Here is a 25,250-nt window from a genome sequence, read left to right as displayed (position 1 = left end):
ATTCGTAAATTTTACGAGAATTAATGGTTTAATGTAGAGTGAAAGGCGAGTGAAATTTTTATTAGAATCTGTTGTATATACTATCTGTAATTGATTGTTGTTATTTTTGTAGTACTTTTTGTATTTTTTACCTCTTTTTTTTAAATAATTTAAAGTTTTATTCCAATAGAGAAAGTGTACTATATTAGTAGATTATATGATTTCGGCAAAAAATGTATTATTTGGGCTTTTGATTTATGTAAGTTTCGGTTTGTGACATTGTGTTTAGATTTGTGAGATACATATGTAATTATTTATATTCAATATATTTTCTAGTCTTGTATATTGTATTTCTGTAAATACAGTATATACTGTAGATTCTAGTTTTATTATTCATTTAAAATGCTAGCCGTTCCTGACGTAGTGGTCTTTTGCGAAGCGACTTCTGCTTGTTCAGAAACGGATGGTGAAGATTCTTCATAAACAGATTCTTCTACATCTTCTGCCTCTAAGCGATTACGCTGTAATAATTTCTGGAGCATGTGTAGTTGAGCAGGAGTGATGTCAGTTTCTCTAACATCTAACCATTCAAGAGTTTGGTTAATAGTCAGCCCATCCACGAGAAACTAAAATAAGAAAATTAAATCCTTTACCTTACGATATTGTAGCTAAAGTAAGAAAATTCGTAGAAAATAATACGTTACGGATTTTAAAACGGCTGCTCAAGCCGTGCAAATTTCTGTTAGACTCGAAGAGTAAATAATATACAGAGGGAGTAGAAGGTGTCGCACCGAAAGCACGAAATGTCATAAATGGTAATCTAACATGACTGTACTTTTCAAAGGTGTGTATAAAATTTTTGCATCGCAATAACTTTACATTCCCGGTTTTATCATCCACATATCCTCTTGCCCCCATTTTGCAAAGCCATATAATTCGGAATAGTGTAGTCAACAGATAATTAAAATTTTTTGTGTTTAGAATATCACGCGATTGTTGTTGGAAGTGTATAAAAAAAAACTGCAAAAATAATTTATGAACTGAATAGCTGCTATAAATTCCTAGAATGCGAAGATTTTTTTCGTGTTTTTATAATACTTAGTGAAAGTTAACAAATATCTTTGGTGAAAAATTTGCAACACAATCATTCTTGTCGGATAAAAATGCCTATATTATAATTGCCTAAAAAAGATACAAGATGAAGTGGTTATTTATTTATAAACCTAGAATAATGCACCAGTGACTAAATATATTTAAATAATTCAAATTATCCATTGTACATATAAAGGATGTTTTATTCAATACGTATATATTTATATCTCCTACTGCCGCTACGAAGTTTTATATTTATAAAAAAAGTTAATTTGCAGATATTTCTAAATCCAGAACACATAATATACAGAACACATATGTACATTAAAATATTTTTCGAAAAAATTAAAACACGTTAATTGTAACTACTGTGGTAACCTAAACATCCCGCCAAAATTAGAAATTATAAACCCTGCAAATAATTAAAATTTGGCCTTGAGTTGTGACGTTCAACAAAATGGGGCTATCAGCTTTGGAAAAAGTTTAGTATTATGTACTCGCAGCAAGCAGATCCTTTTATCCGAATGTAGAAGATATAATGTGCTTCAAAGTTTAATATTTTTTCCGAAAGTTGACTAATTCACTACTTTGTGTTGGACATCTGAAATCGATTGGCCTTTGATTATTCAAAATAATTTTGGAGGCATTTTGTCTTTGTTCATAGACCTCTTCATTTGATAACGTTACAAAAAACTTAAAAATCATGTAAGTAGGTTGAATCTGACATCAGTGGCTAAATTTTCAGGTTTTTTGATTTATCTAATCGATATTTTGTTTTGATAAGTCAACGTTAAATTGACGTAAGGAATTTTTTTTTATCATTTTTCTCGAGTTTAGATTTGTGAATTTAATCATGCATCGTTGAGCTGGTGCGCTAATTTTTGAACATACTGCTGACATTAGATCGAATTTGGAGTATGCTTCTGGGATGTGGGGCCCAATGTATATATACAGGGTGATTTTTTTTTAACTTAAAACATTCAAATATCTCGAAAAATAAGCACTCTACAAAAAAATATCCATATAAAAAATATAATAATTCCATGGGGGAAATACTTTAGTGTAAAAACTATTCCCCTTCCCCACTCCTTTTAGTTGGGGGGGTTACTTTGAAATTTTAAGTAGGAACCCTTATTACAGTGTGGTGATCAAATTTAAATTAAAATTTAGCGCTGAAAAAAAACAACGGCGCGAAATCGCATCTGAATAATTTGAACTAAAAAAAAAAAAAAAAGTCATTAAGAAAATCATTAAGCATAGGCAAATATGTGCAAGTTTAGTTTTTTTTCTGGTAGTTGGTAACTCTTCTAGGGAATTTCTGAGTAGTATCTAGTGAGAAGATTGGTAAAGGTTAGCTTGCATGGTAGGGGCTTGAGATGCGTCACTGTTGTTTGTTTGGTGTGAGTGAAAGTAGACAGTAAGGTAGCTAGATTAGTTGTTTTGATAGTTAAAAAAAAAAAGAAAGTTGTTTTGTTTAACGAAAATTAATCGTATCGATGACGACGCCACAGTTTACCCAACAAGCGTAGCTAATTCTTGCTGTTTTTCAATCGAAATATGCGAATTTTGGACCGACGCTAACACGTGGTGTAAATTTGATTTATTCTGTAAATTCACAATTCATATTAGAATTTTAATCGTTACTGTTTCTAGTACAATTTGACAGTCGTGAGATTATTCAGGTAAATTACTGGCTAGGAGATTTCATGAAATCACTTAGTCAGGACTCAGCCTTCTTTATCAAGTTATAAATAAGTTTTCTGGATGCTTATACTTAAGTATTACATTATAACACTTCTTAATTCCTCACATAATATTGCTAATAGTTCATTTATGGCAGTTAAATTAACCTAACCGTGTCTGGGAAAAGGGATCGTGGAAAGTGCGGCAGAATTCATAATATCGTGGACTGAGAGACGAGGGGATTAATTTTTTCTTCCCTTAGGCAGTTATCATCCGATCCGGACATCATCGAGACGTATTTTTCGCTACATGGAAAATCACGTCATCTCGACGTGAGAAATTACACCACCGAGACGTAATTCTCGCGACGAGGGATGCATTTTGTGTTTATTTATCATATAATGTGTATGTTTGTTAGGTATAAACTGGGGACAGTACACGATATAAACTCTCAAAGCTAATTGTTTTAAGTAACCAATCACTTGGATCAAGGCATAATTGAACATCATGTAAATTTTTTGTTTGAATCGTTGATAACGTGTGGCAAATATTAACCTCATGTAATTTTGTTGGCTTTTCAATTTTTCTCTATCACACAATTTTAGCCTCAGGAATTTTCTTTGCTGTATAATTTAAATTGAACGTAAATTTTCATGCTCTGCAGTTCCTAGCCTCACGTAATTTTTTTGTCTGCACAAGTTATACTTCACACCAGATCTTTTTTGTTTTTATAAATCTTTGCTAGTTTTTCTGACCAGGTAAATATTTTGTTGATTAATGCTTCCATCATACATATAAATTGTCTGCTGGTCAATCTTAATCTCAGATAAGAATTCTTTACTGTTTCAAATTTCATGAGAGTGTATGGCGAATTTAAATGTTGTTGATTGCTCTTTTTGAAACTTGTTTGGTTGTGGTTTAATATCAGAGTCATACTTAGAAAGTGAGCACTTAAATAGAATTGGGGTAAATAACACAGGAATATGTGGCGAAAGCGGAGTGCGCGGTTCCTTTGTCGAGCTGGCGGAATTTATCGCGCTATCTGCATAAAAGACACAGGTCTTGAATAGATGTCAGGGGAGCAGTCGGGATGACGTGACGCTCGCGGCTTGCCCCAATATCCGGAATTTCCAACCACGAGTTTGCGACCGTAACGACCTGTTAGCGCGGCACGTTTCTTCGTTACATAGAGGGGTGCTGGGCGGCATGTGCTTGCCGATTGAGTAGAATCACCGTCGTGGTGGGAGAACAGCCACAACCAGGAGCTCCAAACTCCGTTCGTGCTACAACGCCGCCTATGGGTAATTTTGCTGTGCTGAAGCTCGATCGCCACACTTTTATGGCGACCCGGGTGCCCCCTCAACTTTTGGAGTCATAGGTATTCACGAGGGGGCTCTCTGGTGCCGCTGTTGCTGTGCGCCCCGCTGCATAGAGTTTTTTTTATTAAGATTTTGTTCTCTTGTTGACTGCCATAATTTTAATTTGCTGCCACACATTAACTTGTGTATTTGCATCCAGCATATACAGGGTGACTCAAATTTAATGAATCCGCATATTCATTTTATTGATTTAATCAGGAACTACAAAACCGGATGCTTTGAAATCTTGGAAATGTTTTAAATTTATCATAAGCATGGTAAATTTTTGATCAAAATATAATTGCTCATTCCCCCTAAAAAATGGATGACGCCACCCTAAAATTTTGCTGAATAAATCCTATCTAAAATGTACAAAATATGATGAGTCTCTTCGTGTGATTTATCATTCCATTCATATTTTTGGGATTTGGATATACAGGTGACTCAAAAAATTTAATGAATGCACAAATTTATTTTATTGATTTAATCAAGAACTACAAAACCGAATGCTTTGAAATCTAATGCGAAAAAAAGCATAATAGGCATGCAGTTGTTCCGTTTCCGACAGCGAGGGAAGTACTGGCTAAACTCTTTAGACCAATTTTTTTATTACATTTGTGATATTCAAATATTTGCATTGATTCAGAACATAGTGGTTGTCAACCATAGTAACCATGGTAAGTGAAATCAAGGCAATTCCTTAATGAAGCACGAAGATAGGAAATAATCATTTCAAAAGAAGATTAATCGTTTGAAAATAAAATATTGTATTTCATTCGGAGTTTAAGTGACTTTATGTGACTCGTATGGACTTAATTCGCCTCGCTATCGCTCGGCATTTAATCGTCCATACTCTGTCACATAAAGTATCACTTAAACTCCTAATAAAATAAATATCTATTGTGTCCTCTACATATTTTGTGTTTTATTTAACGGTACTTTTTCAACCTTGGGGTAGGGTTCCATTTTGTTAGGCCAATTTTTGAATTTTTCGCGGGCTTTCAATTTTTTTTCACATGTCAATTTTAAGGCGGGATGTTTAGGTTATCACAACAAATTTGGATTATACAGCTAAAAGCACGTAGGGTTTGTCTAAAACATTTTTTTACATTCATGACATGACGCTGTAATAAACGAAATTAATTTGTTTTCGATTTCTCCAACTGAGAACCTATGCATACAATTCTGCAAAACGTTTGCAGTAAGAAGTACCATGTTTTTATTGTAAATAATAAAAAATGAGTCGCCACATTATATTATTGAAGGCAACTTTAATGGTGAAGTGTACCCAGATATTTTGGAAAATGAACTCATCATTACTTGCAAACTTAGGCTATTTAGAAAAATACTTGACAACTCCTGGTAAAAATCCCTCATAGTAACATTGCAGCAATTGACTGATGAACTTCAACTTGTTCATTTTGGTATTATTGATAAAAAAGTGCCATCACGTGTTAAGTTCAAAAAATTGATTAACCGGATTAATCTAAAATTTGCACTCTCGAAGTTCTGATGATGATTAAATGAATTACGGAAACTACAACAAAAAAAAACAAATTTCAAATAACCAAGAATTTACATGATTGATCAAAATGAGTTCACAAAAATCGTATCGTGTACCGAAAAATTCTCAATTTACACAATACGAAATACACAGCAGGCATATATTAGAACGCTCGGCGTACTTCGAGACCAGTTCCAAGTTTAATCTATAAGAAATTATTAAACTTTAGTGAGTGCGTCATCACTAAGATTAGGTCTCCAAGCTGGTAGTTTGGGCCTGGCTCATGGCGAAGATCGTAGTGTTACGTTGATCGGCGATTAAAATCGCCGTGGGTAAAACGCAACAATTTATTTCTTACTAACTCAAATTTACACGACTAACTGCACAGCGATTATGTACAAAATAACTACGACTCGACTGGAATTGAATTGACTAGACTCAACTCAATTGTCTGCACGTCATTTGTGGGTTGAGACAGATTCGTTCCCGAAGGTGCCCTCTATTTCGCCGTCATCGACGATGAGTCATCTTCGCCGTACATACTAGAACCCATAGGCGTCGTACCGGGGCGGCGTATGGGTTTCTTTCGTAACAGTAATATCGTTTTTAGCGATCTTGTCTCTTTCCTTGCACTTCTCCTACTTCCTGGAAGGTGTCGGCTGTGTGGATCAACTTAGGTATGATCTCTGCGATGAAATATTCTCGGCCGAGAATTTCTCTGGACCTGGTGATACGTAAATTGTCTCCCAACATAATAAAATAGGCAGCAAAGTACGAAGTACCTACTTGAGTATTAACTCAAAATGTTTCTAGTTTTTCTAGATGATGCTAATGCTTGAGTAAGTACCAGACGATGCTCAAGTAAGCCAAGTTGCTCCGCCACTGGTTGGCGATACTTTTGAACCTAGGGGTGTGGTTAACTCAAGTACGTAAACGGTGTTTAGATCCAGAGAGGTCGGTGCCCCTAATTTCACCGTAATATCCCTCCGTTCTTTTTCCACCATCCTCGACTTTTTTTTATTAATTAGGTCTTTAACAGGCCGAGGCCCAATTACAAAAAACCAGACGTATAGAAACACCCAGAGCTAGAGCAGGAATCGCATCCACGACCCAAGATGTAGACGCAGACGCGAAGCCAACACACCCACCCGGGTCCTCTTTTAGTTTCGTAATATTGTACATATATGCATGAATTATATGTACACAGCCAGGAGCGTAGACTTCTGTGATACTCGTAACCAGTAACCAATGGAGGAGTTCACACCATAGAAATAATATTATATGGAAGTAACTTAGAGAGAGACGCGTGTTGCCAACACAGTGGGACAGAGATAGGGCTCTCTGGGTGGCAAAACATTGACGCGAAACTGCAGAGCACTGTGTTTCTGGCGGTTTCTTTCGTGCTGTCGCATGGTGTTTAAAGGTGTATTTTTGCAAATTTACGTTTTTTAGGCTCAAGTTACTTTATTTAAATGACTACAGTCTTCTTAAGTTGTATTTTATCGGACTATTTGTTAAACATCGTGAAATCGTGTTGTGCGTATAATTGCAAAGAACGTGCAAAGAAAGCAATCCTGTTTCATTTCATAGGTAATAATCACATATAGAGACGAAGAATTTCGTAATTATAATTTAAAAATTTTGTTAGATTCCCTAAACATTCCGAGTTACGAAAAAAATATTGTTGCTACAAAAAGAGGGAATTCTATATCTATTGATTAATTATTGTTTTAGTTATTTGTACGTGGATTTAGAAAATAGATTTTACTAGAAAATTCCACCCACTTTAATATGTTTAATTTAATTAGGCACCCTGTCACTTTTATCGAAAGTTTAATTAATTTTATCGTAAAAATTTCAGATTTACCAATGAACATACACTACAAGATTAGTTAACTTGTAGAAGATTATTGTATTAACTGAATTCGTAATATATTGTAGATTCTGTATTTATTTCATTTTATTAAAAGACTATCTCCACCACTTAACATGATTTTTGTTGTTTCATATTACACAAAATTTTAATGTAAACTGTAAAAATATAGTTTTCATTAACAAACGTTTGTTATAATTGATTGTTTGAACAAATTCGTAAGAAAACATATTAATTCCCGTTCAAATGAAGCATTTTTTGCCACCCAGCACGTGCTACGTGGTCAGCCGTCCTTTTCCCACTGATGCATAACAACTCTTGTTATTTCTTTCTTGTGTTGATTACACTCGCTTGCGTATGGAAACGTATACAAGGCTCCATCCACTTCTTTATTAGATCAATGGTTCACACTACTTCACACTCAGGTGGAGGCAACCAGTGCAAGAGGATCCGAAACAGAAAGTGTCTTCGGTAGTTCGGTGGTGCGGAACGGTTTCTTTTATATGGTCTCACGAGGGTGGCCGACCAATCGGCACAAGATAGCCTCTCTCCCAGTCTGGGTGGCATAAGATGAAGTGGCATGCGTATAGGTTCACGCATGTACACGCAGGATTCCGGTAGTGCCCTCAAGAACCTATTAGAGGAGGGCTTTGGTACTACAAGTGTGCCGTTTACCAGAAGGCTTATTTAATTTTTTTCGAAATTTTCGTGTTTTTATGGTTTGGTTTTATGGCCACCCTGTGCATATGTACCTGTAGTACCTGCTTAATTATCCTACTGATTGAAAATATGTAGGTATTGATGGCTTGTCTATATAAATAACAAGTGTTCGTTCAAAATTAATCAGATTTTTTTAACGGGAAGAATCTTCAAACATTTTTACTTTTACTCATCTTTCATTTTCAGATTCATTTTAAAGTAATAACACTGTGAGTTTGTAGCACGATCTGGTTATTCTTTTGATGCATAACCTAGCGAATGTGTTATAAGAAGTGGTCATTGCTGGATAAAATTTATCGAGTTTGCACCAACTTGCCACATCATTATGTAATAATATTAATAATAATAATAATAATAATAACTTGGATAAAAAACAAAGATATGTAAATCTGTATTTGTTCGAGACAACACAATGGGAAAACCGAATAAAAGTCAAAACCTAATTCAGTGTTAATTTTTTCGACATTATTTTTTTAGTTCCTGAGCGTAACCGATAGGGAAACATTATTCTGACAAAGGTCTAATATCATATATATTTTTGCCATGGTTTAATCATGCGAAATTGCTTTAATTTGAAAACTGTAAGGACTAGAAACCCAATTGCAAGAAAATAACTGGTATTATATGTTTGTGGAATATTTTAAAGAACTAGTTGTCATAGACATATTTTTTAATTTTTAACAGTTTTCGTAGAAAACAAAAATACGTTGCCTGTAGATTTACTTACAGAGACCACAACAACTATAGCGATTTTGTGCTTACCTGTCCCCCTTCATCGTCGAACCAGTTATTACTGACATCTAATTTTTTTAACGACCTGTTTAGCATTAGCATTTGTCCTGTTCTTATGGGTGCATTGTCATCGTATTCACATGCTGCCATAGACAATTCAGTGAGTTTTGTACTTCTAACCAAAGCTCTCATTATACCCATTGCACCGTCCTTATGTAATGGATTCAGTTTTAAATTTAGTTTTTCCAAACAACATTCCGGCTGCAATAATGCAAAACCTATGCCCTCACATCCTAATTTTTCAATTTTATTATTACAAAGATTTAGAATCCGCAATTTTGGATGAACGCACAAGATTTTAGCTATACAACAGGCCCCTTGATCACCAATGAGACAATGCGAAAGATCTAGTTCTTCTACTGTTTCGTTTTTAATAAAACCTTGCATCAAGGCACGAATATGTTGATCGTCCAATTTACTTCTGTGAATTCTTAAGACTCGAAGATATTTTAAATGGTAGATTGCTTTTCCTAAGCGTTGACAATCTCCTACTGACACATTGAACATATGCCAAGAGAATTTATCACCAACGTTATTCATGCCTGGAACAAATACCATTATACAGGTGTCTCAGAAATAAGTACCTTAATTTTAATTGGATGTAGAGCTCATGAAGATCAACAACTTTTTTTAATAGGTTTTTGCAGGAACTGTTTAATTGTGAAGTTAAGAATTTCAGTCTAATATCTAAGAAATTTAAATAATGTCAGGTCTGGCTGCTTCATTATTTTATTGGAACACAAAGTATCTTAAAATGAAAATACAAATTAAATGACGTACAACGTCAAAAAAAATACAACTGAACAAAACTAAACGACGGGTAATTTCATAACAAATGTTCTCTTATAAACCATGAATATTGACCAGCAATATTCATTGTTTTTTTTTTAATTAAATACTTATGCAACTAATGATATTTTGGTTATTTCTGTAATTTTCTGAAAATAGTGGAAAGGAAAAAAATAAACTACGAACAGCTTACATCTGCACAACGTGAAGTGTGAAGTTCCTCGGATTTACTAAAGCCTTCTGATAGTTGTAAGATAATTGAAACTTTCGCTGTCGTAAATGTTTGCTCCCAGTTTTTAAAACAGTTATGTATTGGATTTTACAGAAACTACAAAGTTTATTTTAAAGATTTTTTTTTAGGCTACGTATGCTTTGTTCCACAATTTAGGGTTTAGATTAGAATGATACATATTATAAAATTTAATCTTTATCTATTTGAAAACCTAAAAGAGTGATAACATTTGTACCGAATACAACTATTTCAGGAAATGACTAATATTTTCGTCTTTTCGGAAGCTTAGGTAAATAACAATTTTATTATTATTAATTGTTAATATGAGAAAATATAATAGCACACTAAGTCTAGACCTATGTTTGAGGAATGTGTAGTTAAAAATTGGGAAACTGGAAATAATCAGGTGCCTGACATGACAAAAAAAAATTAAAAAAGTTAAATCGTAAAGCATCAACATAAAAAATGTGTTAACATTTTGCAAGGAAGAGACAAATTTGAGTATAAACTAACTATTGATATGCACCTCTGCATAGATTAATTAAACGGATTTATTGTTAAAATTTTGAAGTGACGTCATCAAATTGGTGGTGGGGATGACCAGACAAATTTTGGTTACCGTTTTAGGTACCATCTACACGATATGCCTAAAATACATTTCACATTCTGGTATTTTCGAGATTATATGATAAATAATAGTTATTTAGGTAGGTATGCAACAAGTGCAAAAAGTGATTGATTCTTGCGCGCGACGTAACAATTGTCCGACGAGATCGAAGGTCGAGGACATTCGGACAATGCGTCAAGTGCAAGAACACTTTTGCACGTGTTGCATATAACATTTTTTCCACAGTAGTGGGTATAATGCACCAGTTTTACTGGAGAAAATAAAATTCTACAACAACTAAAACCAATACCTACCATGACAACCAATGTTTCCAAAAATAAAGCCAATTTGCAAAATAAAATAAAACGCCATAAATAAGTAGTGAGTGAGTGTTTTAAACCGTTCTGACCCCAAAATGAGTGATTCGAGTGAAAATTAAACAAACCCTGAAGTTACTGAGATGGCCAATGCGGCAATATTTAATTTATTGCCCGAGAAATCCCAAAAACAATATGATGTAACATACAATAGGTTCAAAGAATGGTGTGAGGACAAAAAGGTTGTGCATTTAACAGAAACCGTGCTTCTGGCTTATTTTGAACCAAGAGTTATAAGGTTATATGGCCATCATAAAATCATCCCATTGTGTCGAAGTTAAGTTGTTTACAATAGAAAAGGTTTTAGGGTCGTAAATAACGTGTCCACTGCAGCTCGACCGGTTCTTGTGGTTTCGTTCAGGGGCGGCTTTCACTAAATATGAAAATCCACCACTCCACTATTTCTTTACTACCTGCAGCCGCTGAGGGTTCCGAAATAACCACTCCCTTTGAAAGCCGGCCCTGTTAAATATGAGCAAGAAATGTTTAGAAGATGATTTATTGCCAACCGGTATGCTTAATGCGAACCACACAAAGGGGGTATTTATTTGCGGTCAACTACTTTTATGATGGCCATATAACCTTATAGCTCTTGGTTCACTATAAAGCCTTCTACCCTATGGTCCGAATATTCCATGATACGTGCTTTCCTTTTGGCTTTTGGTGAAAGAAAGTATAGACATAAAAAAAATTGCAAACGATCATTCTTAAAGAGGAACTCCGTGGGATTCAGAGCAAAAAAATCAAAAATTTTCAGTACAGCACAATTATACCAGTTTCTGAAAGAGGTGCCAGATTCATTATATTTAATGGAAAAGGTAGTTACTTTAATTATTATTATTTATAATTTTTATTGGATTACATTAATATTTATTACGTATTATAGGTTGTTGCTATTTTTGCTATAGCAGGGACATGTCGAAGAGATGAGCTTTAAAAAATGACTGTCGACGACATAAAAGACACTGGCTCCATTTTAGTAGTCAAAGTACTACGCTCTAAGACCGATAAAGAAAGAAGTTTTGTAATTAAGAGCGAAATAGGATTTAATTTGAAAGAAATGTATAAGAAGTACACGAAACTTCGTCCACCTCATACTCCGCATAAATAATAATTATTATAGTTATGATTAATTAATAAAATTTGACGTTGATTAGATTGACATTAGAGTGCAATAAAATTTTGCTTGCACTAGTACAAGAAAGTGCCACTTTTTGCACTCTAAACCATTGACATATGAGTAATTTTTTACATAATTGTAGAAAAAATATTTTGTTTTGATTTTTCAAATCTATATACCTACTATAATATAATTACTCTATGCTGCTCAGGTTTATTGTATTAGAGAAGTGGTTTCATGGATTTTTACATTAAAAAACACTTTGTTTGCAACTAAAAAGCATCTCACAAACTATTATAGTGGTCCAACTCTGACTTCGTTTTTATGGCTCTGCAATCTCAATTACCGCAAGTATTATGAACTGTATTGAAAATGTAAATACCCGTGCCATAAATCATCTTAAAGGTTTACGGGCGCAAACGGCCCTGTGTAGTGCAGACAGTTGGTCCCTTGATGGTTTATGACCGCTGGATTATTTACGGCAGAGGCCTATTGTGGAACACTTAACTCCTTCACAATAGGATGCAGTCATAAAAAAGAACCAGCATTTGCAGCACTATACCTGCATATCACAAAACAGATAAGCTGTAGAGTATAAACAAAGTTTTCCATGTTCTCTAGGGCTATAGGGCCCCCCTAAATCTAGTAATGCGGAATAATCATAGACATAATATTATATGGAAGTAACTTAGAGAGAGACGCGCGTTGTCAACACAGTGGGACAGAGATAGGGCTCTCTGGGTGGCAAAACATTGACGCGAAACTGCAGAGCACTGTGTTTCTGGAGGTTTCTTTCGTGCTGTCTCATGGTGTTTGAAGGTATATTTTTGCAAATTTACGTTTTTTAGGCTCAAGTTACCTTATTTAAATATCTACAGTCTTCTTAAGTTGTATTTTATCGGAGTATTTGTTAAACATCGTGAAATCGTGTTGTGCGTATAATTGCATAGAACGTGCAAAGACAGCAATCCTGTTTCATTTCATAGGTAATAATCACATACACAGACGAAGGATTTCGTAAATAATTTAAAAAATTTGTTAGATTCCCTAAACATTCCGAGTTACGAAAAAACGGTTTATTGCTACAAAAAGAGGGAATTTCATATTTATTGATTATTGTTTTAGTTATTTGTACGTGGATTTAGAAAATAAATTTTAGTAGAAAATTCCACACAATTTAATATGTTTAATTTAATTAGGCACCCTGTCACTTTTTTCGAAAGTTTAATTATTTTTATCCTAAAAATTTCAGAATTACCAATGAACGTACACTACAAGATTAGTTAACTTTAGAAGATTACTGTACTAACTGAATTCGTAATATATTGTAGATTCTCTATACATTTCATTTTATTAAAAGACTATCTCCACCACTTAACATGATTTTTGTTGTTTCACATTACACATAATTTTAATGTAAACTGTAAAAATATAGTTTTCATTAACAGACGTTTGTTATAATTGATTGTTTGAATAAATTCGTAAGAAAACGTATTAATTCCCGTTCAAATGAAGCGTTTCTTGCCACCCAGCACGTGATAACGTGGTCAGCCGTCCTTTCCCCACTGATGCATATCCGCTCTAGCTATTTCTTTCTTATGTTGATTACACTCGCTCGCGTATGGAAACGTATACAAGGCTCCATCCATTCCTTTATTAGATCAATGGGAATAATAATCTCTTTTATGCAATTTATTAATTATCAGCCCGATTCTACCGTCAAAAATCAAAGTTTGCACAACGCCTTGCGTATTATTATTATTTAGTATTAATTATATTATTATTATTTATATCTGCCGCTTGCATTTATTTAGAAATGTATAGATTATAAAAATACAGCAGGGTAAAATATAAAATAATAATTGAGTGCTCGAAGAATAATGCATTTCCTTGAATCCATCTCTCGAGTGAATAACAGACAGGAACAGGTGGCGTCAAAAAGATTTACAATTGTGAGTTCACCTTATTAACTGCTGCATTGTCGCCTTCACAATATCCTAATTTACCAACAATGCACCCGACTCCCTTCAGAGTGATAGATACCATTTAGAGTACTACAAATGATTAGCCAACGGGCAGGATATGATAAACGAACTTAACGAAACTTGATTGTATCGACATAACTAATTATTCCAATATAAATAAAAATAGTGAAATCTTCCTTTATGATTTTGATTGGAAGGATAGGCCTTCATTAAAGGAGTTAGATCCTGTTTATGAAAAGTGTGTTACCCAAACACAACAAAGATCTGCTACCTAAAGCTCGGAATGGTGTCATAAATTTGCATTATTCATGGCAAGGGCGGCTGAAAATTTAACACCGTAAATATGTTATAAACGACTACCATTCAGACTCTCAATAGGAGGGGACATGAATTTATATAGGTGATAGTTTCCGTGAACGACCATGTCTTCTCTGTCCATCACAGCAAACTATTAAACAAATGTTTGTTTAATAGCTTACAACCCGTGTTATTGTTGACAAGTTTAAATCTAAATATTGTGTATTTTTTTATTTTTCGCAGATCCACACTTTCAAGAGTGATCAGAAATTAACCCGCATAGAAAATTTTACAAAAAAAAAGCATGAATTTTTTCTTTATGGTTTGCCTTTTTATGAAGACATACGTATAAACTCCATATTATCGAGCAGTTCATTAAAATTAATTTGCGATTCAAAAGAACATCCATATTATACATAAATTTCAATATGTATTGTTAAAAATCATACTGGTGTACACTTATCAAAATTTAAAATCACACTCTTACTTGAATTATAAACTAATAATACTGAATAGTCCATGTAAGTTATTTTACAATATTCATAAATCGTCTGCAAACATCAAAAACCCTAAAGAAAGTTGATGTGTTACATTGTTGATAAACAAAGAAAATAGTGTAAGTCCCAAATGGTAGTGGGTAGGCTACCCTAAGGTATCCCAGAAAATACAACAAACTAATCAGACAGACAGACAGACAGACATCTATTCAAAAGGACTAAACATGGTATGATCAAGACGATCAAATGCTTTACGAATATCTACATAATAAACATTCACGTTCGGTAGATGTAGAAATTTTTCTGTAGTTAAATTACAATCTTAAGGTCACTAGAAATTAAAGATTGGCATCATTATCTAATTTTCTAATTCAAATGTCAAGTGGAAAAAAAACAAGTTTTTCTAATTTCAACACGCTTCGTTTCAAGAAAATCCTTAAATACAGCATCTCTTGTACGATTTTTGGAGTTTTCTAAGCTGAAAACAGTGTTGAAAACTGTGTTCTGAAATTTCCTTTAATAATTGAGATATTGATTTTTAAACATACATTATGCAAAAATTTCACTAAAATTAAAAGAAAAGTATGATAATAAATTGTTTTTAACAAAATTGACCTTCCTATATAAAGAAAGCTATGGACATTTATTTCAAATTTCAAAATCATAAGTTTGTTAATAACGCAGATATTACATTCTGAAAATAGACCGAAAATCCCACTCAGAAAACGTAGCGATTGGCCTTAATAATGGAAGGAGATTAATAAAATTAGTTATTTACGTATCCAGTCCGGAAAATCAGATTTTACTGGCTGAGTTAGCAAATACCAGGACGAGTCATAGATGAGTCCCTGGTACGTGACGAAACCAGTAAAATCATGACGCGTACAGTTTTTTATTTGGAATCATAAATTCGTGAATTTTACACTTTTAACTAAAGAATGTATCGTTTTAAAACCTATGGTGGGCTCGAAAGTAATAGTAATAGTATTACCCGTGAGTGAAGATGTGATTTAGACTGTAAAAATAGCATTAACAAGGCCCCTAAAGAGTATTGTGACAAATTGATACCTTCTGTGTCGCGGGAAAGATATGAAAATGTTTTTCGGGAATTTGAAGCATGGTGTAACAGGAAAAAAAAGTGGAACAATACATCGGAGAAAAAAAATAAAACTTGTAAACTATCAACCAACTAAAAACAACACTCAAATTGAAACGACGCTTATAAAGAGAACCAGCACGGAATACAAATCAAAACAAATCTAGCTTTTACGAATGAAGATGTAAACATTCACATTTTAGCTAAAATGTCAAGCAAAATAGCGGAATGTTTGAAATTATAAAATCCGAAAGAATTCAATGGTCACTGCGTTCCGCGTAATTCCACAAAATTTTTAGCACACGCTGGTGCTAATTTATGTAACATCAAAATATACAAAGGGTGGACATCAGTGGTGGAGGGATGTATAAAAAATTCCATTCAGAATAAAATTAACGTCGCGAAAAAAATACAGGACCAGAAAGAGAATACCAAGTCCGGAAATAGCAAACTCATTCATTCAGGAGAAGCGTCGCGTATAATTAATGTTGAAAATACTGCAGTACTTAATTTTTCATTTATAACAGCACCTAACTGTGTACCTACTTAATGTAACATAAATAAATCTAAAACTTCAAGTTCAAGTTTTTATTTTTCCGGTAAAAAAAAACATTAATTCCAGACAGCGATTTGAGACTAAGTTTGAGATTTTCATTAGAAGTTCCAATATGACAAATTTCAAATCAATTATTGTTCATAGAACAATAATTGCCATCAAATTTCGATCTTTAACGATTTCCGGAAAAAGTTTATACTTGACTTGGAGTTTTAAAATTTGTATTTTAATTTAACTCCTCTTCAGTAAAGTGCCATTTTCCTGACTTTTATGTAATTAATATTAACCAAAAAATTTTACATAAAGCTGAAGTTATGCAGACTGGACAGTTAATAATATTAGATCTATCTCCAAAATTAAATATGGTTAAATCGTACCTATGAATTTTTTTCCAAATTGGGAGGATACTCTCTTTAGCGAAAGATTTAGATCAAGGACGCTGTATTAATACAACGTCCTTGAGTTGATTTAAACAGATTCAGAAATGAGAGCGGTCATGCGGCCAGAAATTAAGATGCAACGCCGTCTCGTCTGGGTTAAACTGATTTCAGCTTATTAATTTGATTATGATTATTATAGACGACATCTGAAGATATTTCTACGTTATGTAAATTATTGCTGGTTATAATTTTTTAAAAGACGCGGTGTACAAATATTTTTAGGTATTCGCATTGCACTGTGTACTAAAATTAGTTGTATTTGTTAAAGTCGTGTAAATATCTTTGGGCTTACCAAATATGATTTTGATGGACCGTTTTTATTCTCATGGAAATTGGCGAAAATGAAAGTATGTCGCAACATAATGTATATGTTGTATTTTGTATTTTTATGTTTTTTTTCCTCGCAACTTTCGTGCACTAAAATCAAGTCTACAGAACTAATAAATTAAAAACTTTTTCTCTGTAGTACACATTTTGATAAATAAATCTTTACCCACCGTATATGACATCCAACTCTTCAATATTTATGAGTTTCTTAAAAACCGGCTCAAAACTAATATGATCCGTAGGATAAAATTCTGGAATATCCTCTTCATCCCAGTGTAGTGGAGGTTTCCAAGCCTGTAACTGCGTTACGACTAATTTACGAATATATGAGGCGCATAGATTTAAGAGATCATCCATTTCATCTTCGTCGCCATGTTCAGGTTGTGCTTGCTCTAACACATCTTGGATGTGTCTTTCTATGTATAAACTTTTCCAACTCCATTGTTCTGGTTTTCTGGTAATTGTAGTACCAAACTTTGCATCATATCGTCTTTTCCAGTAAATTTCATCCTGTAACAAATGCTCATTTGAATGCAATGTGTTCTTTCAAGATAGTAGAACATTTTTACTTCAATGAGAGGAACTACGAGTTCTAATGGTAAGTCCACATCTAGAATTTCCAACAAGTAATCACGATCTTGACAGGGCAATTCATTCAGCAGTGGTTTGGTAGCAAACTTTGAGTTAATTGCTTCAACACATAAAGTAATTAATGATGGACAGTGCTTTTTATCCCACTCGAAATTTTCTGCGACAATTTGTCTTTCATTTTCGGCCACAAGAGCTAAGCTTGCTGGAGAAGGTTGGTATGTATCGTACGTGTTTTTATTAATTTTGTATGGGATCCTCATATTTTTTGATGATTGAGTACAAAATTTACATATTTTTTAAACTTTAACCTCTAATTTGTATCGCCGAAGATAGTCAAAGAAAAATACTTATAAATGTCATTTCTGTTAACGCTATGATTTTTGAAAACGTAAAATCCGCCTACTTATACTTAGTTTAGAATGATATTAATTATGAATATTTTGTATGTACGTTGTTGATTTTAATAATATTTTAGAGCTTCTATTAATCCGTTATAGATTCATATCGTTAAGCTATATTAATACTACTATTACTATATTCTAATTCGCAAGTGATTGTTGAGATTATTGTCTAGATGGTAAAATGCTGACGGAAGAGGTTCGTTCATCTTCTTCAACACATCGATGACGTTATTGAAAATTTTGTTGAGTCACTCCACTTAGAATGTATACCATGACATAATTTTTCTTTAGATTTAATCACCCTAAATATCAAATACAAGGAACAGTTTACCCCAGACGAGTTCCACAATAGGTCACATTTAAAAACGAACGGAAAATGGAATCACCCTGAAGTACTATTTAATCTGAGATACAGTGCGTAGTGTGCCCCAAGCGTCTATGGACTTTCACTAATTTTTATGACGGTTTGACGACCCACTGTTGTAAGTAAACTAATACACAGAACTTAAAAAGAAAGCGCTTGGTAAAACGTGTAATCAATGTAGACATATATGTATATAAATTTCGGTATAACTGAACTGAATAACTTTATGTTTTAATATACTTTACGTATTCTTTTCCCTAGCTACACATACGAAAACTTATTCTTACGCAGCGAAGTTGTTTTTTTTTTTCGGAAATGTTTTAACTTTTCTCTACTATATTATATATAATTTGGTAAGAGGTTATTTCTGATAAAATATTGATAGGTGTACTTAAAAAAATCAAGGAACAAAACCACTTTTCTTTAAAGATGGAATATTTCAAATTTAGTTAATAGGTTGTTAAGGAAATGGTTCATTAGTTCGTAAGAAAATGAAAAAAAAAATTGTATCATTTGAGGAAAATTGACTTAAGTAAATGGCTACTACAAGCTTTCACACATCGTCGGCACCATATTAAACTAACAAATGTGGATTTTCATGCTTTTCAGGAGAAGAAAAAAATTTCAATTTTCCACAAAGTATTAAGTGACTTTTAAAATTTAAAGTCAATTAAGTCTAATAAAGAATACAATTTTCGTTGGCTGCTTTTATATTTTCTCGACGTTTCATGACCCTTAGAGTATAAAAATAGGTCTCCCTTTTCAGTCTGTCTGTCGTCTGCCTATATGTGTCGATTCTTTTTACACATATAAGCTCCAAAACTACTAGACCAATTCTTGTCAAATTTTATATGTATTTTAGAAACATCGTCTAGAAGGTAAAATACTAAGCAAAATGTCCCTAATCATCCCAACCAACAACGTGATGCTAGCCCTACAAAAGTTTGTGTAGCAAATACGATTTAAATTTTATAAAATAAAATACTCCTCTACTCGTAGTTACTGAATCCCCCCGTGGTTTTTTCTGAGGTATCTAAATTTTCGCAAAATATCGAAACTGTATGCGAGCCTTTTCTACTGATATCGCAGGTCGCGCAATGGTATTCGAAAGCGCAGTGATCACCGTGGGCGACTTCGAATCTGTAACAACCCGAACGTTGTGCTTTCGACACTCTCATAGGCCTTTTTATATTCACAGTCACTGCCATTATCTATATTTTTTAATGTATAGCGGCTACAAATAAAATTTTCCACATTAGATTTTATAATTTTTCAAAGAAGCGGGATTTGTTAGGCCGTATGTACTTGCGCGGCGAGGGAAGTTCTTTTGAAATAACCTTCGATCAATATGTTTGTCATTGTTGTAGTTTTAATTAAGGTATATTTAACACAATTAATAAAATTATTTTAAAATATGCGCTACTTTACACCATATGGAAAATTTGTGATGGGATATCCGCGGATTGAAGGTAAATTATCAAATGTACAATTTTGTTGTAGATTCGCTAATGTACGATGAATTTTCATTTCAGATAATTATCATGTTACTAGTGAAAAAATTGCTCGGAGGTTATTTCGACAGACGTATAGTCCGACAAATCCCGCTTCTTTAAAAAAATATAAAATTTGATTAACTTTGTCGCTTCAACGTAGAAGAGAGGACTAATTAATTAACCACACCCTGTGTTTTTCCAAAAAGCACTCATATACATATTTGAAGAATATTTATTCGGCATCGATTTACAATGCTTCCAATAAGCTTTAAATATTTGCAAGATTTCGCAGAATGAGGTTTTTGCAATTTCAAAGTTAAATTGTAAATTATTGTTATATAATTTAAATTTTTTGCCCCAAAATCTAAACGTCTAGGGTAAAAACTCAACACGGGTTCATAAACCCGATGTGCACGAGTATCTTATTTTATAAAATTTAAATAATAATTACTAATGTAAATTTTGAGATGACGTCATCAATTTCTAGGGGGGAGGTCATAAACGGATAAATTTTAATTAACGATTTACTATGTTTCCGAGCGTTTTCACGGTTTCAGAATATTCAGTTTTGCAATTTTAAAGTTAAATTGTAATATGGTGTCGACGTTTACATACATACATTTTTCGCAGACAATGCTTTTCAATTTTAATATTTATTTCAATTAGAAATGACATTTCTTTTTTTTTCTTTTTATAATAATGAATGTACAAAAATGAAAAAGTTAATAAAACTTTAATTTTTGGAGAAAATAAAAAAAAATACAGTCGAAGTTTCTAATTAATAATTACATTCTTCTTCCACGATATACTGTCGATTAAATGTTTTGCAAATTCTAAACAGTTTTTATAACCTTATATTTATCAAGAATTATAATGAAGAAATTTTTTCATGTCTTGCATCTTGTTTAGAGACAAGGAAAAATTTTTGTATAAACTAGCGGTCGTTTAATTTTCCATTTTTTACAATTTGATTCAAGTATTCTCCTCGGAAGAAGTCTCATTTTCCACTGTGGATCGCCTACGACTTCAAAGCGTGAAGAAACTCTGTTTTGAATGGAATGTTAGAAGGAAGGTACCGCAGTGAAAGCTTAGGTAAAAACTGGATCAGCAGGGGAGCAGGGAATATTAATATATGACCCCCACGTAATCTTTACATAGTAAAAAACAAGTTTGTCGAATACCAGTTAATGGTCGTGAGATGTATTTAGGAAGCCAGAAACAAAATAGATGCAGGTACTGAAATAATTCCTGAGTTATCGATACGTGTTTCACAATCTTTATTAAACAGGTTGCTAGTAATTTTATGAAGAAAGGATACACATTTCGAGTATTTGTTCGTTAGTTACACTTCTCATTTTTTTAATTTGAAAATTAGAATAGCAAAATTTAATGTAGATATAAGATATAATAGAATTTGTTTATTATTATGTCATGTTGTTTTTCTGTCATGTAACTATAGAAAGCACTCTATAATATACAATATTTATGAAACCAGCAATGGTGTAGTGGTTCATATTTTTTAAATAATTTTAAAATGCAGAAAAACGTTTGTTGGGTTGCAGTTACAATTCGTCGCCGTCATGCTCTTATGCGAATCCTGTTACTTTGGATCACAGCTTTGGATGTAGTTCACGGCATATGAAGATGTTCTTGAGAGTACCTGCCTATTATTTCGAAAGCAAATGAACGCAAAATTATAAAAAAAAATAATACTAGGAGAGTAGAACAAACTAATCCCGACTGTTGATGTTAAAGATTATTATTAGGTTTTAATGAAAAAAAAAATGGGAATTTTGTTTTTGGAAATTGATTATTTCATTTTCAGAGGGTGTCCTTTTGCCTATCTGTAACTTTTAATAAAAAAATGTTCTAAAATTAGTTACACAGCCTTTCGCATACCTCTGAAACACAATCAAAGAAGTTCAGTTTCTTATTGGTTAAATTATAAAAATTTATTCTGGTAATTTTATTATTTTATGTTAAAATAAGAAATATAAATGGATTGGTAAATCACATATGTAAAATCATATTATTTTGCATATTTTAAATAGGATTTTTGCGAAGGGGCTTTGTCCCCATGATACATACCTATGTAGTCAATTAGTCATACAATACAGTACAAATACAATCTAAAACCAGAAATCAGTAAAATCAGAAAGTACACGTGTTAGTAAAAGGCACAAAAACAGAACTAGTACACACACATCTACTAGTGCGTGACCTATTCGAAAACGCGGGTAAAGTGCGTAGCATATAACGTTTCAAACCATCAGACCTATTAAAGCGAAATACTTAGGTACATAGTTTCTTTATTATACTATCTGATGCATATATAGATATGGGTGCACTCATAAACTACAATTATAGACACCATAATATTTTACATATTTTAATTAAGATTTATTTATCTAAATTTTGTTTTTGGTGCAAATACACCAATTTTAGTTAGCGATTTAGCATATTTATATCAACCTCAAAATTTTATTTTATTTTTTTATACCTATTTACCCACCTATATCCTATTTTATAAATTTTGAGATGAAGTCAACAGAAATGTTAGTAGGATGAACGCACAAATTTTTGTTAGTGCTTACTACTTTTCCGTAGTATTAAAATTCATCTAAGATTCCGTAGATTGATCCCGTAGATTGGTATTATGTTTTAAATAAAATTGCCAACAGACTCGGACGAAACGGGAGATTCACATTTTCGCAACTACAAGCCGTAAAACGTGGAGAAAATATGAAATTAGCTTTTCGTTAAACTCCTGTTACAAAAATGTATAAGAGATAAGAGGATGGACTTAAAATCATAACTTACAATTTTGATATTAAATTAATAAATTAAATAATGAAAAAAAAATGCATGCAGATATATTTATTAACGCTTTTTCTTTAAAGTGACTACAAATTCACCATTACTACATGCATGTGGTGATATTTGTAACATTGAAATAACGAACATTTTTTTGTTATTCACTTAGTTATTTCAAGGTGACTTAACAATATTAGAAATACAGCGATATTTGACTGATCTATCTTTATTATGTCAAAAAATTTGTAATTACCAACATATATATTTGAAAAAATTAGTCTATATTTTTGTAAAACGTTCGCGAGTGTGCGTAACGTGCATATTTTTTTTTTTTTTTTATTTAGACACAAAGATGCATCAGTGGAAATGTTCGATCTCATATACCTACCATATACCTGCTAAAATTAGTGATCCTGTACTATATATCGGCTACAGCAGCCTGTCAAGCGTTTCTGAATGTTTAGACAAAATGTAGTTTCTGTCGCTGAGAGTTCTGTATTCTGTATAGGCAGAATATAGATACATAGAGAAATTAATGTTGCTTTCATTGTTTCTTATTTAAACGATCTAATTGACCTAAATATATCGAATACTAGTACTGACATTGAAGAATATAATTTAATCCACTTATAGGTAATGTACTACTCATATTAAAGATTAAAAAAACACTTAAAATAAAACAACAAACACAAATCGTAAATCAAATAAGTATAAATAAAATGCATACTTAGTTTTTGTTATGTGAGATGCATATCTACAAGTACATTTTCACGATAAATAAAAGATGTGTGAAATGACATTGGTATTGGTGGTCAAGTTAGTTACAGTTAGTAAAGCCTGTATAGACAATTAAGCCAGGCTTAGGTTTTTACAGTTAAATATGTATGAACAAAACAATTTCAAATGTGCTGATGGAAAATATTCTTCCCTATAACCTATAACCTATAACAAAAGATATAGGTAACGTTTTATACTGTCGACTGAAAGGGCAATTATTTGTATACAAGTCAAAATCCATAAATTGTGATATTCAAGTCCGCTTCAACCAAGTAGGTAGTTAATAACAATAAGAACATTTAAATGTTTTCGTGATAAGATATATATCATTCTATGATAATGATAATACAATCTGTGAAGCGATCTTGGAGGTGTGTAGTTCATTACAAATTTTTTGACGTCATATACAATTTAAAATTAATAAGATATCATTCAACAAGTTTTACTTTAATTCAATGTTTTTGCCACTCCCTTGTTTATGTAACCCTCGAATTGTACCTACATCCTATAGCAAAAAAGAGAAAACAACTGAATCTACGTTTGAAGAGTAGTATACATATATAAACATTTCACAACTGTTCTATACAAGTGCAACGTTCAACAAGTTTTTTTAACTTTGTACTAGCACTGAGGTCGACTGAGATTTGTTTACATGTTGTAATCAGCAACATGGATGAGTTCAAGTTTTTAAAGTCTTAGTCAAAATACTTGTGATGTACGAATTAGGATGCAAGTGACGAATTAGGATGCGAGTGGTGTTTTGTCAATTGATTACAAAAAATGGAAGACAAAAGACTTGAAACGAATTCGAACGAAACCTGTGTAAAAATTAAGTTATATTCGATGTGACCCATATGCATTTTTAACATACGGAACGAGCTCGTGTAGTTAGGTTGTTGTAATATGGAATAAAAAACCGTTTTTTAAAAAGATAAGAACAAATTTTTTACAAATATAACACTGACATTTTGGTATAACAATTTTCTTTTTAAAAGTAAAACATTTGGAGAGTAGGTAAACATCGCATTTGTACCACGTAAATCAGTCATTACGTTTTATCGTAATAGATGAATGATTAGTGTTCACACCTTGTTAAAACAGTCACCATTTAACAGGAAATACCTACTTATAATTTGGCAAGACATATAAAATTACATTTTTTTGTTTTTTGAGTCTATTTTCTACAGTGGTTCGACATTTAATTGCAAAAGCTCACATTATCAAAATTTGAAAATGTCTTGTCTATTTGGGTAGATCTACTCTTTAAGAATCAAAAACTATGGCAATAGTTTTCGCTAACATGTGTGTCATAGATTTTCTGTTCAGAAAAAGATTTGTCTTGAAATGCGAAGAATTGCAAGGAACTGATTAGAACTTTCCTTGAAGAGTCGATAACGTAATTCGTTGAAATCGAAGTTGCTGATTACTATCTCATCTCATTTTACTGATTTGGCGGGTATTGCAACAAATTCTATAGAAATGCAAA

The 25,250-nt window shown here is 32.6% G+C and overlaps 1 protein-coding gene across 1 annotated transcript; it reads right to left on the bottom strand.

The window, feature by feature from the left end:
• Positions 1–341: 341 nt before the first annotated feature.
• Positions 342–18,274, bottom strand: LOC135129168 (dynein regulatory complex subunit 5-like). Its single transcript, XM_064056276.1, has 4 exons — positions 17,894–18,274; positions 17,495–17,834; positions 8,972–9,543; positions 342–605 (listed from the first exon to the last, which is right to left on the bottom strand). Exons 1-4 carry the CDS (start codon positions 18,173–18,175, stop codon positions 369–371), a joined length of 1,431 nt encoding a protein of 476 aa, XP_063912346.1. The 5' UTR covers positions 18,176–18,274; the 3' UTR covers positions 342–368.
• Between the last annotated feature and the right edge of the window lie 6,976 nt (positions 18,275–25,250).

The sequence above is a fragment of the Zophobas morio genome, unplaced genomic scaffold, assembly GCF_036711695.1.
Source record: "Zophobas morio isolate AGI-343-1 ecotype UQ-CSIRO unplaced genomic scaffold, CSIRO_AGI_Zmor_V1 ptg000014l, whole genome shotgun sequence".
NCBI classification, from domain to species: domain Eukaryota; kingdom Metazoa; phylum Arthropoda; class Insecta; order Coleoptera; family Tenebrionidae; genus Zophobas; species Zophobas morio.
Note: the sequence above shows the minus strand (reverse complement) of the source record. Positions and strands in the feature narration are given on the sequence as shown.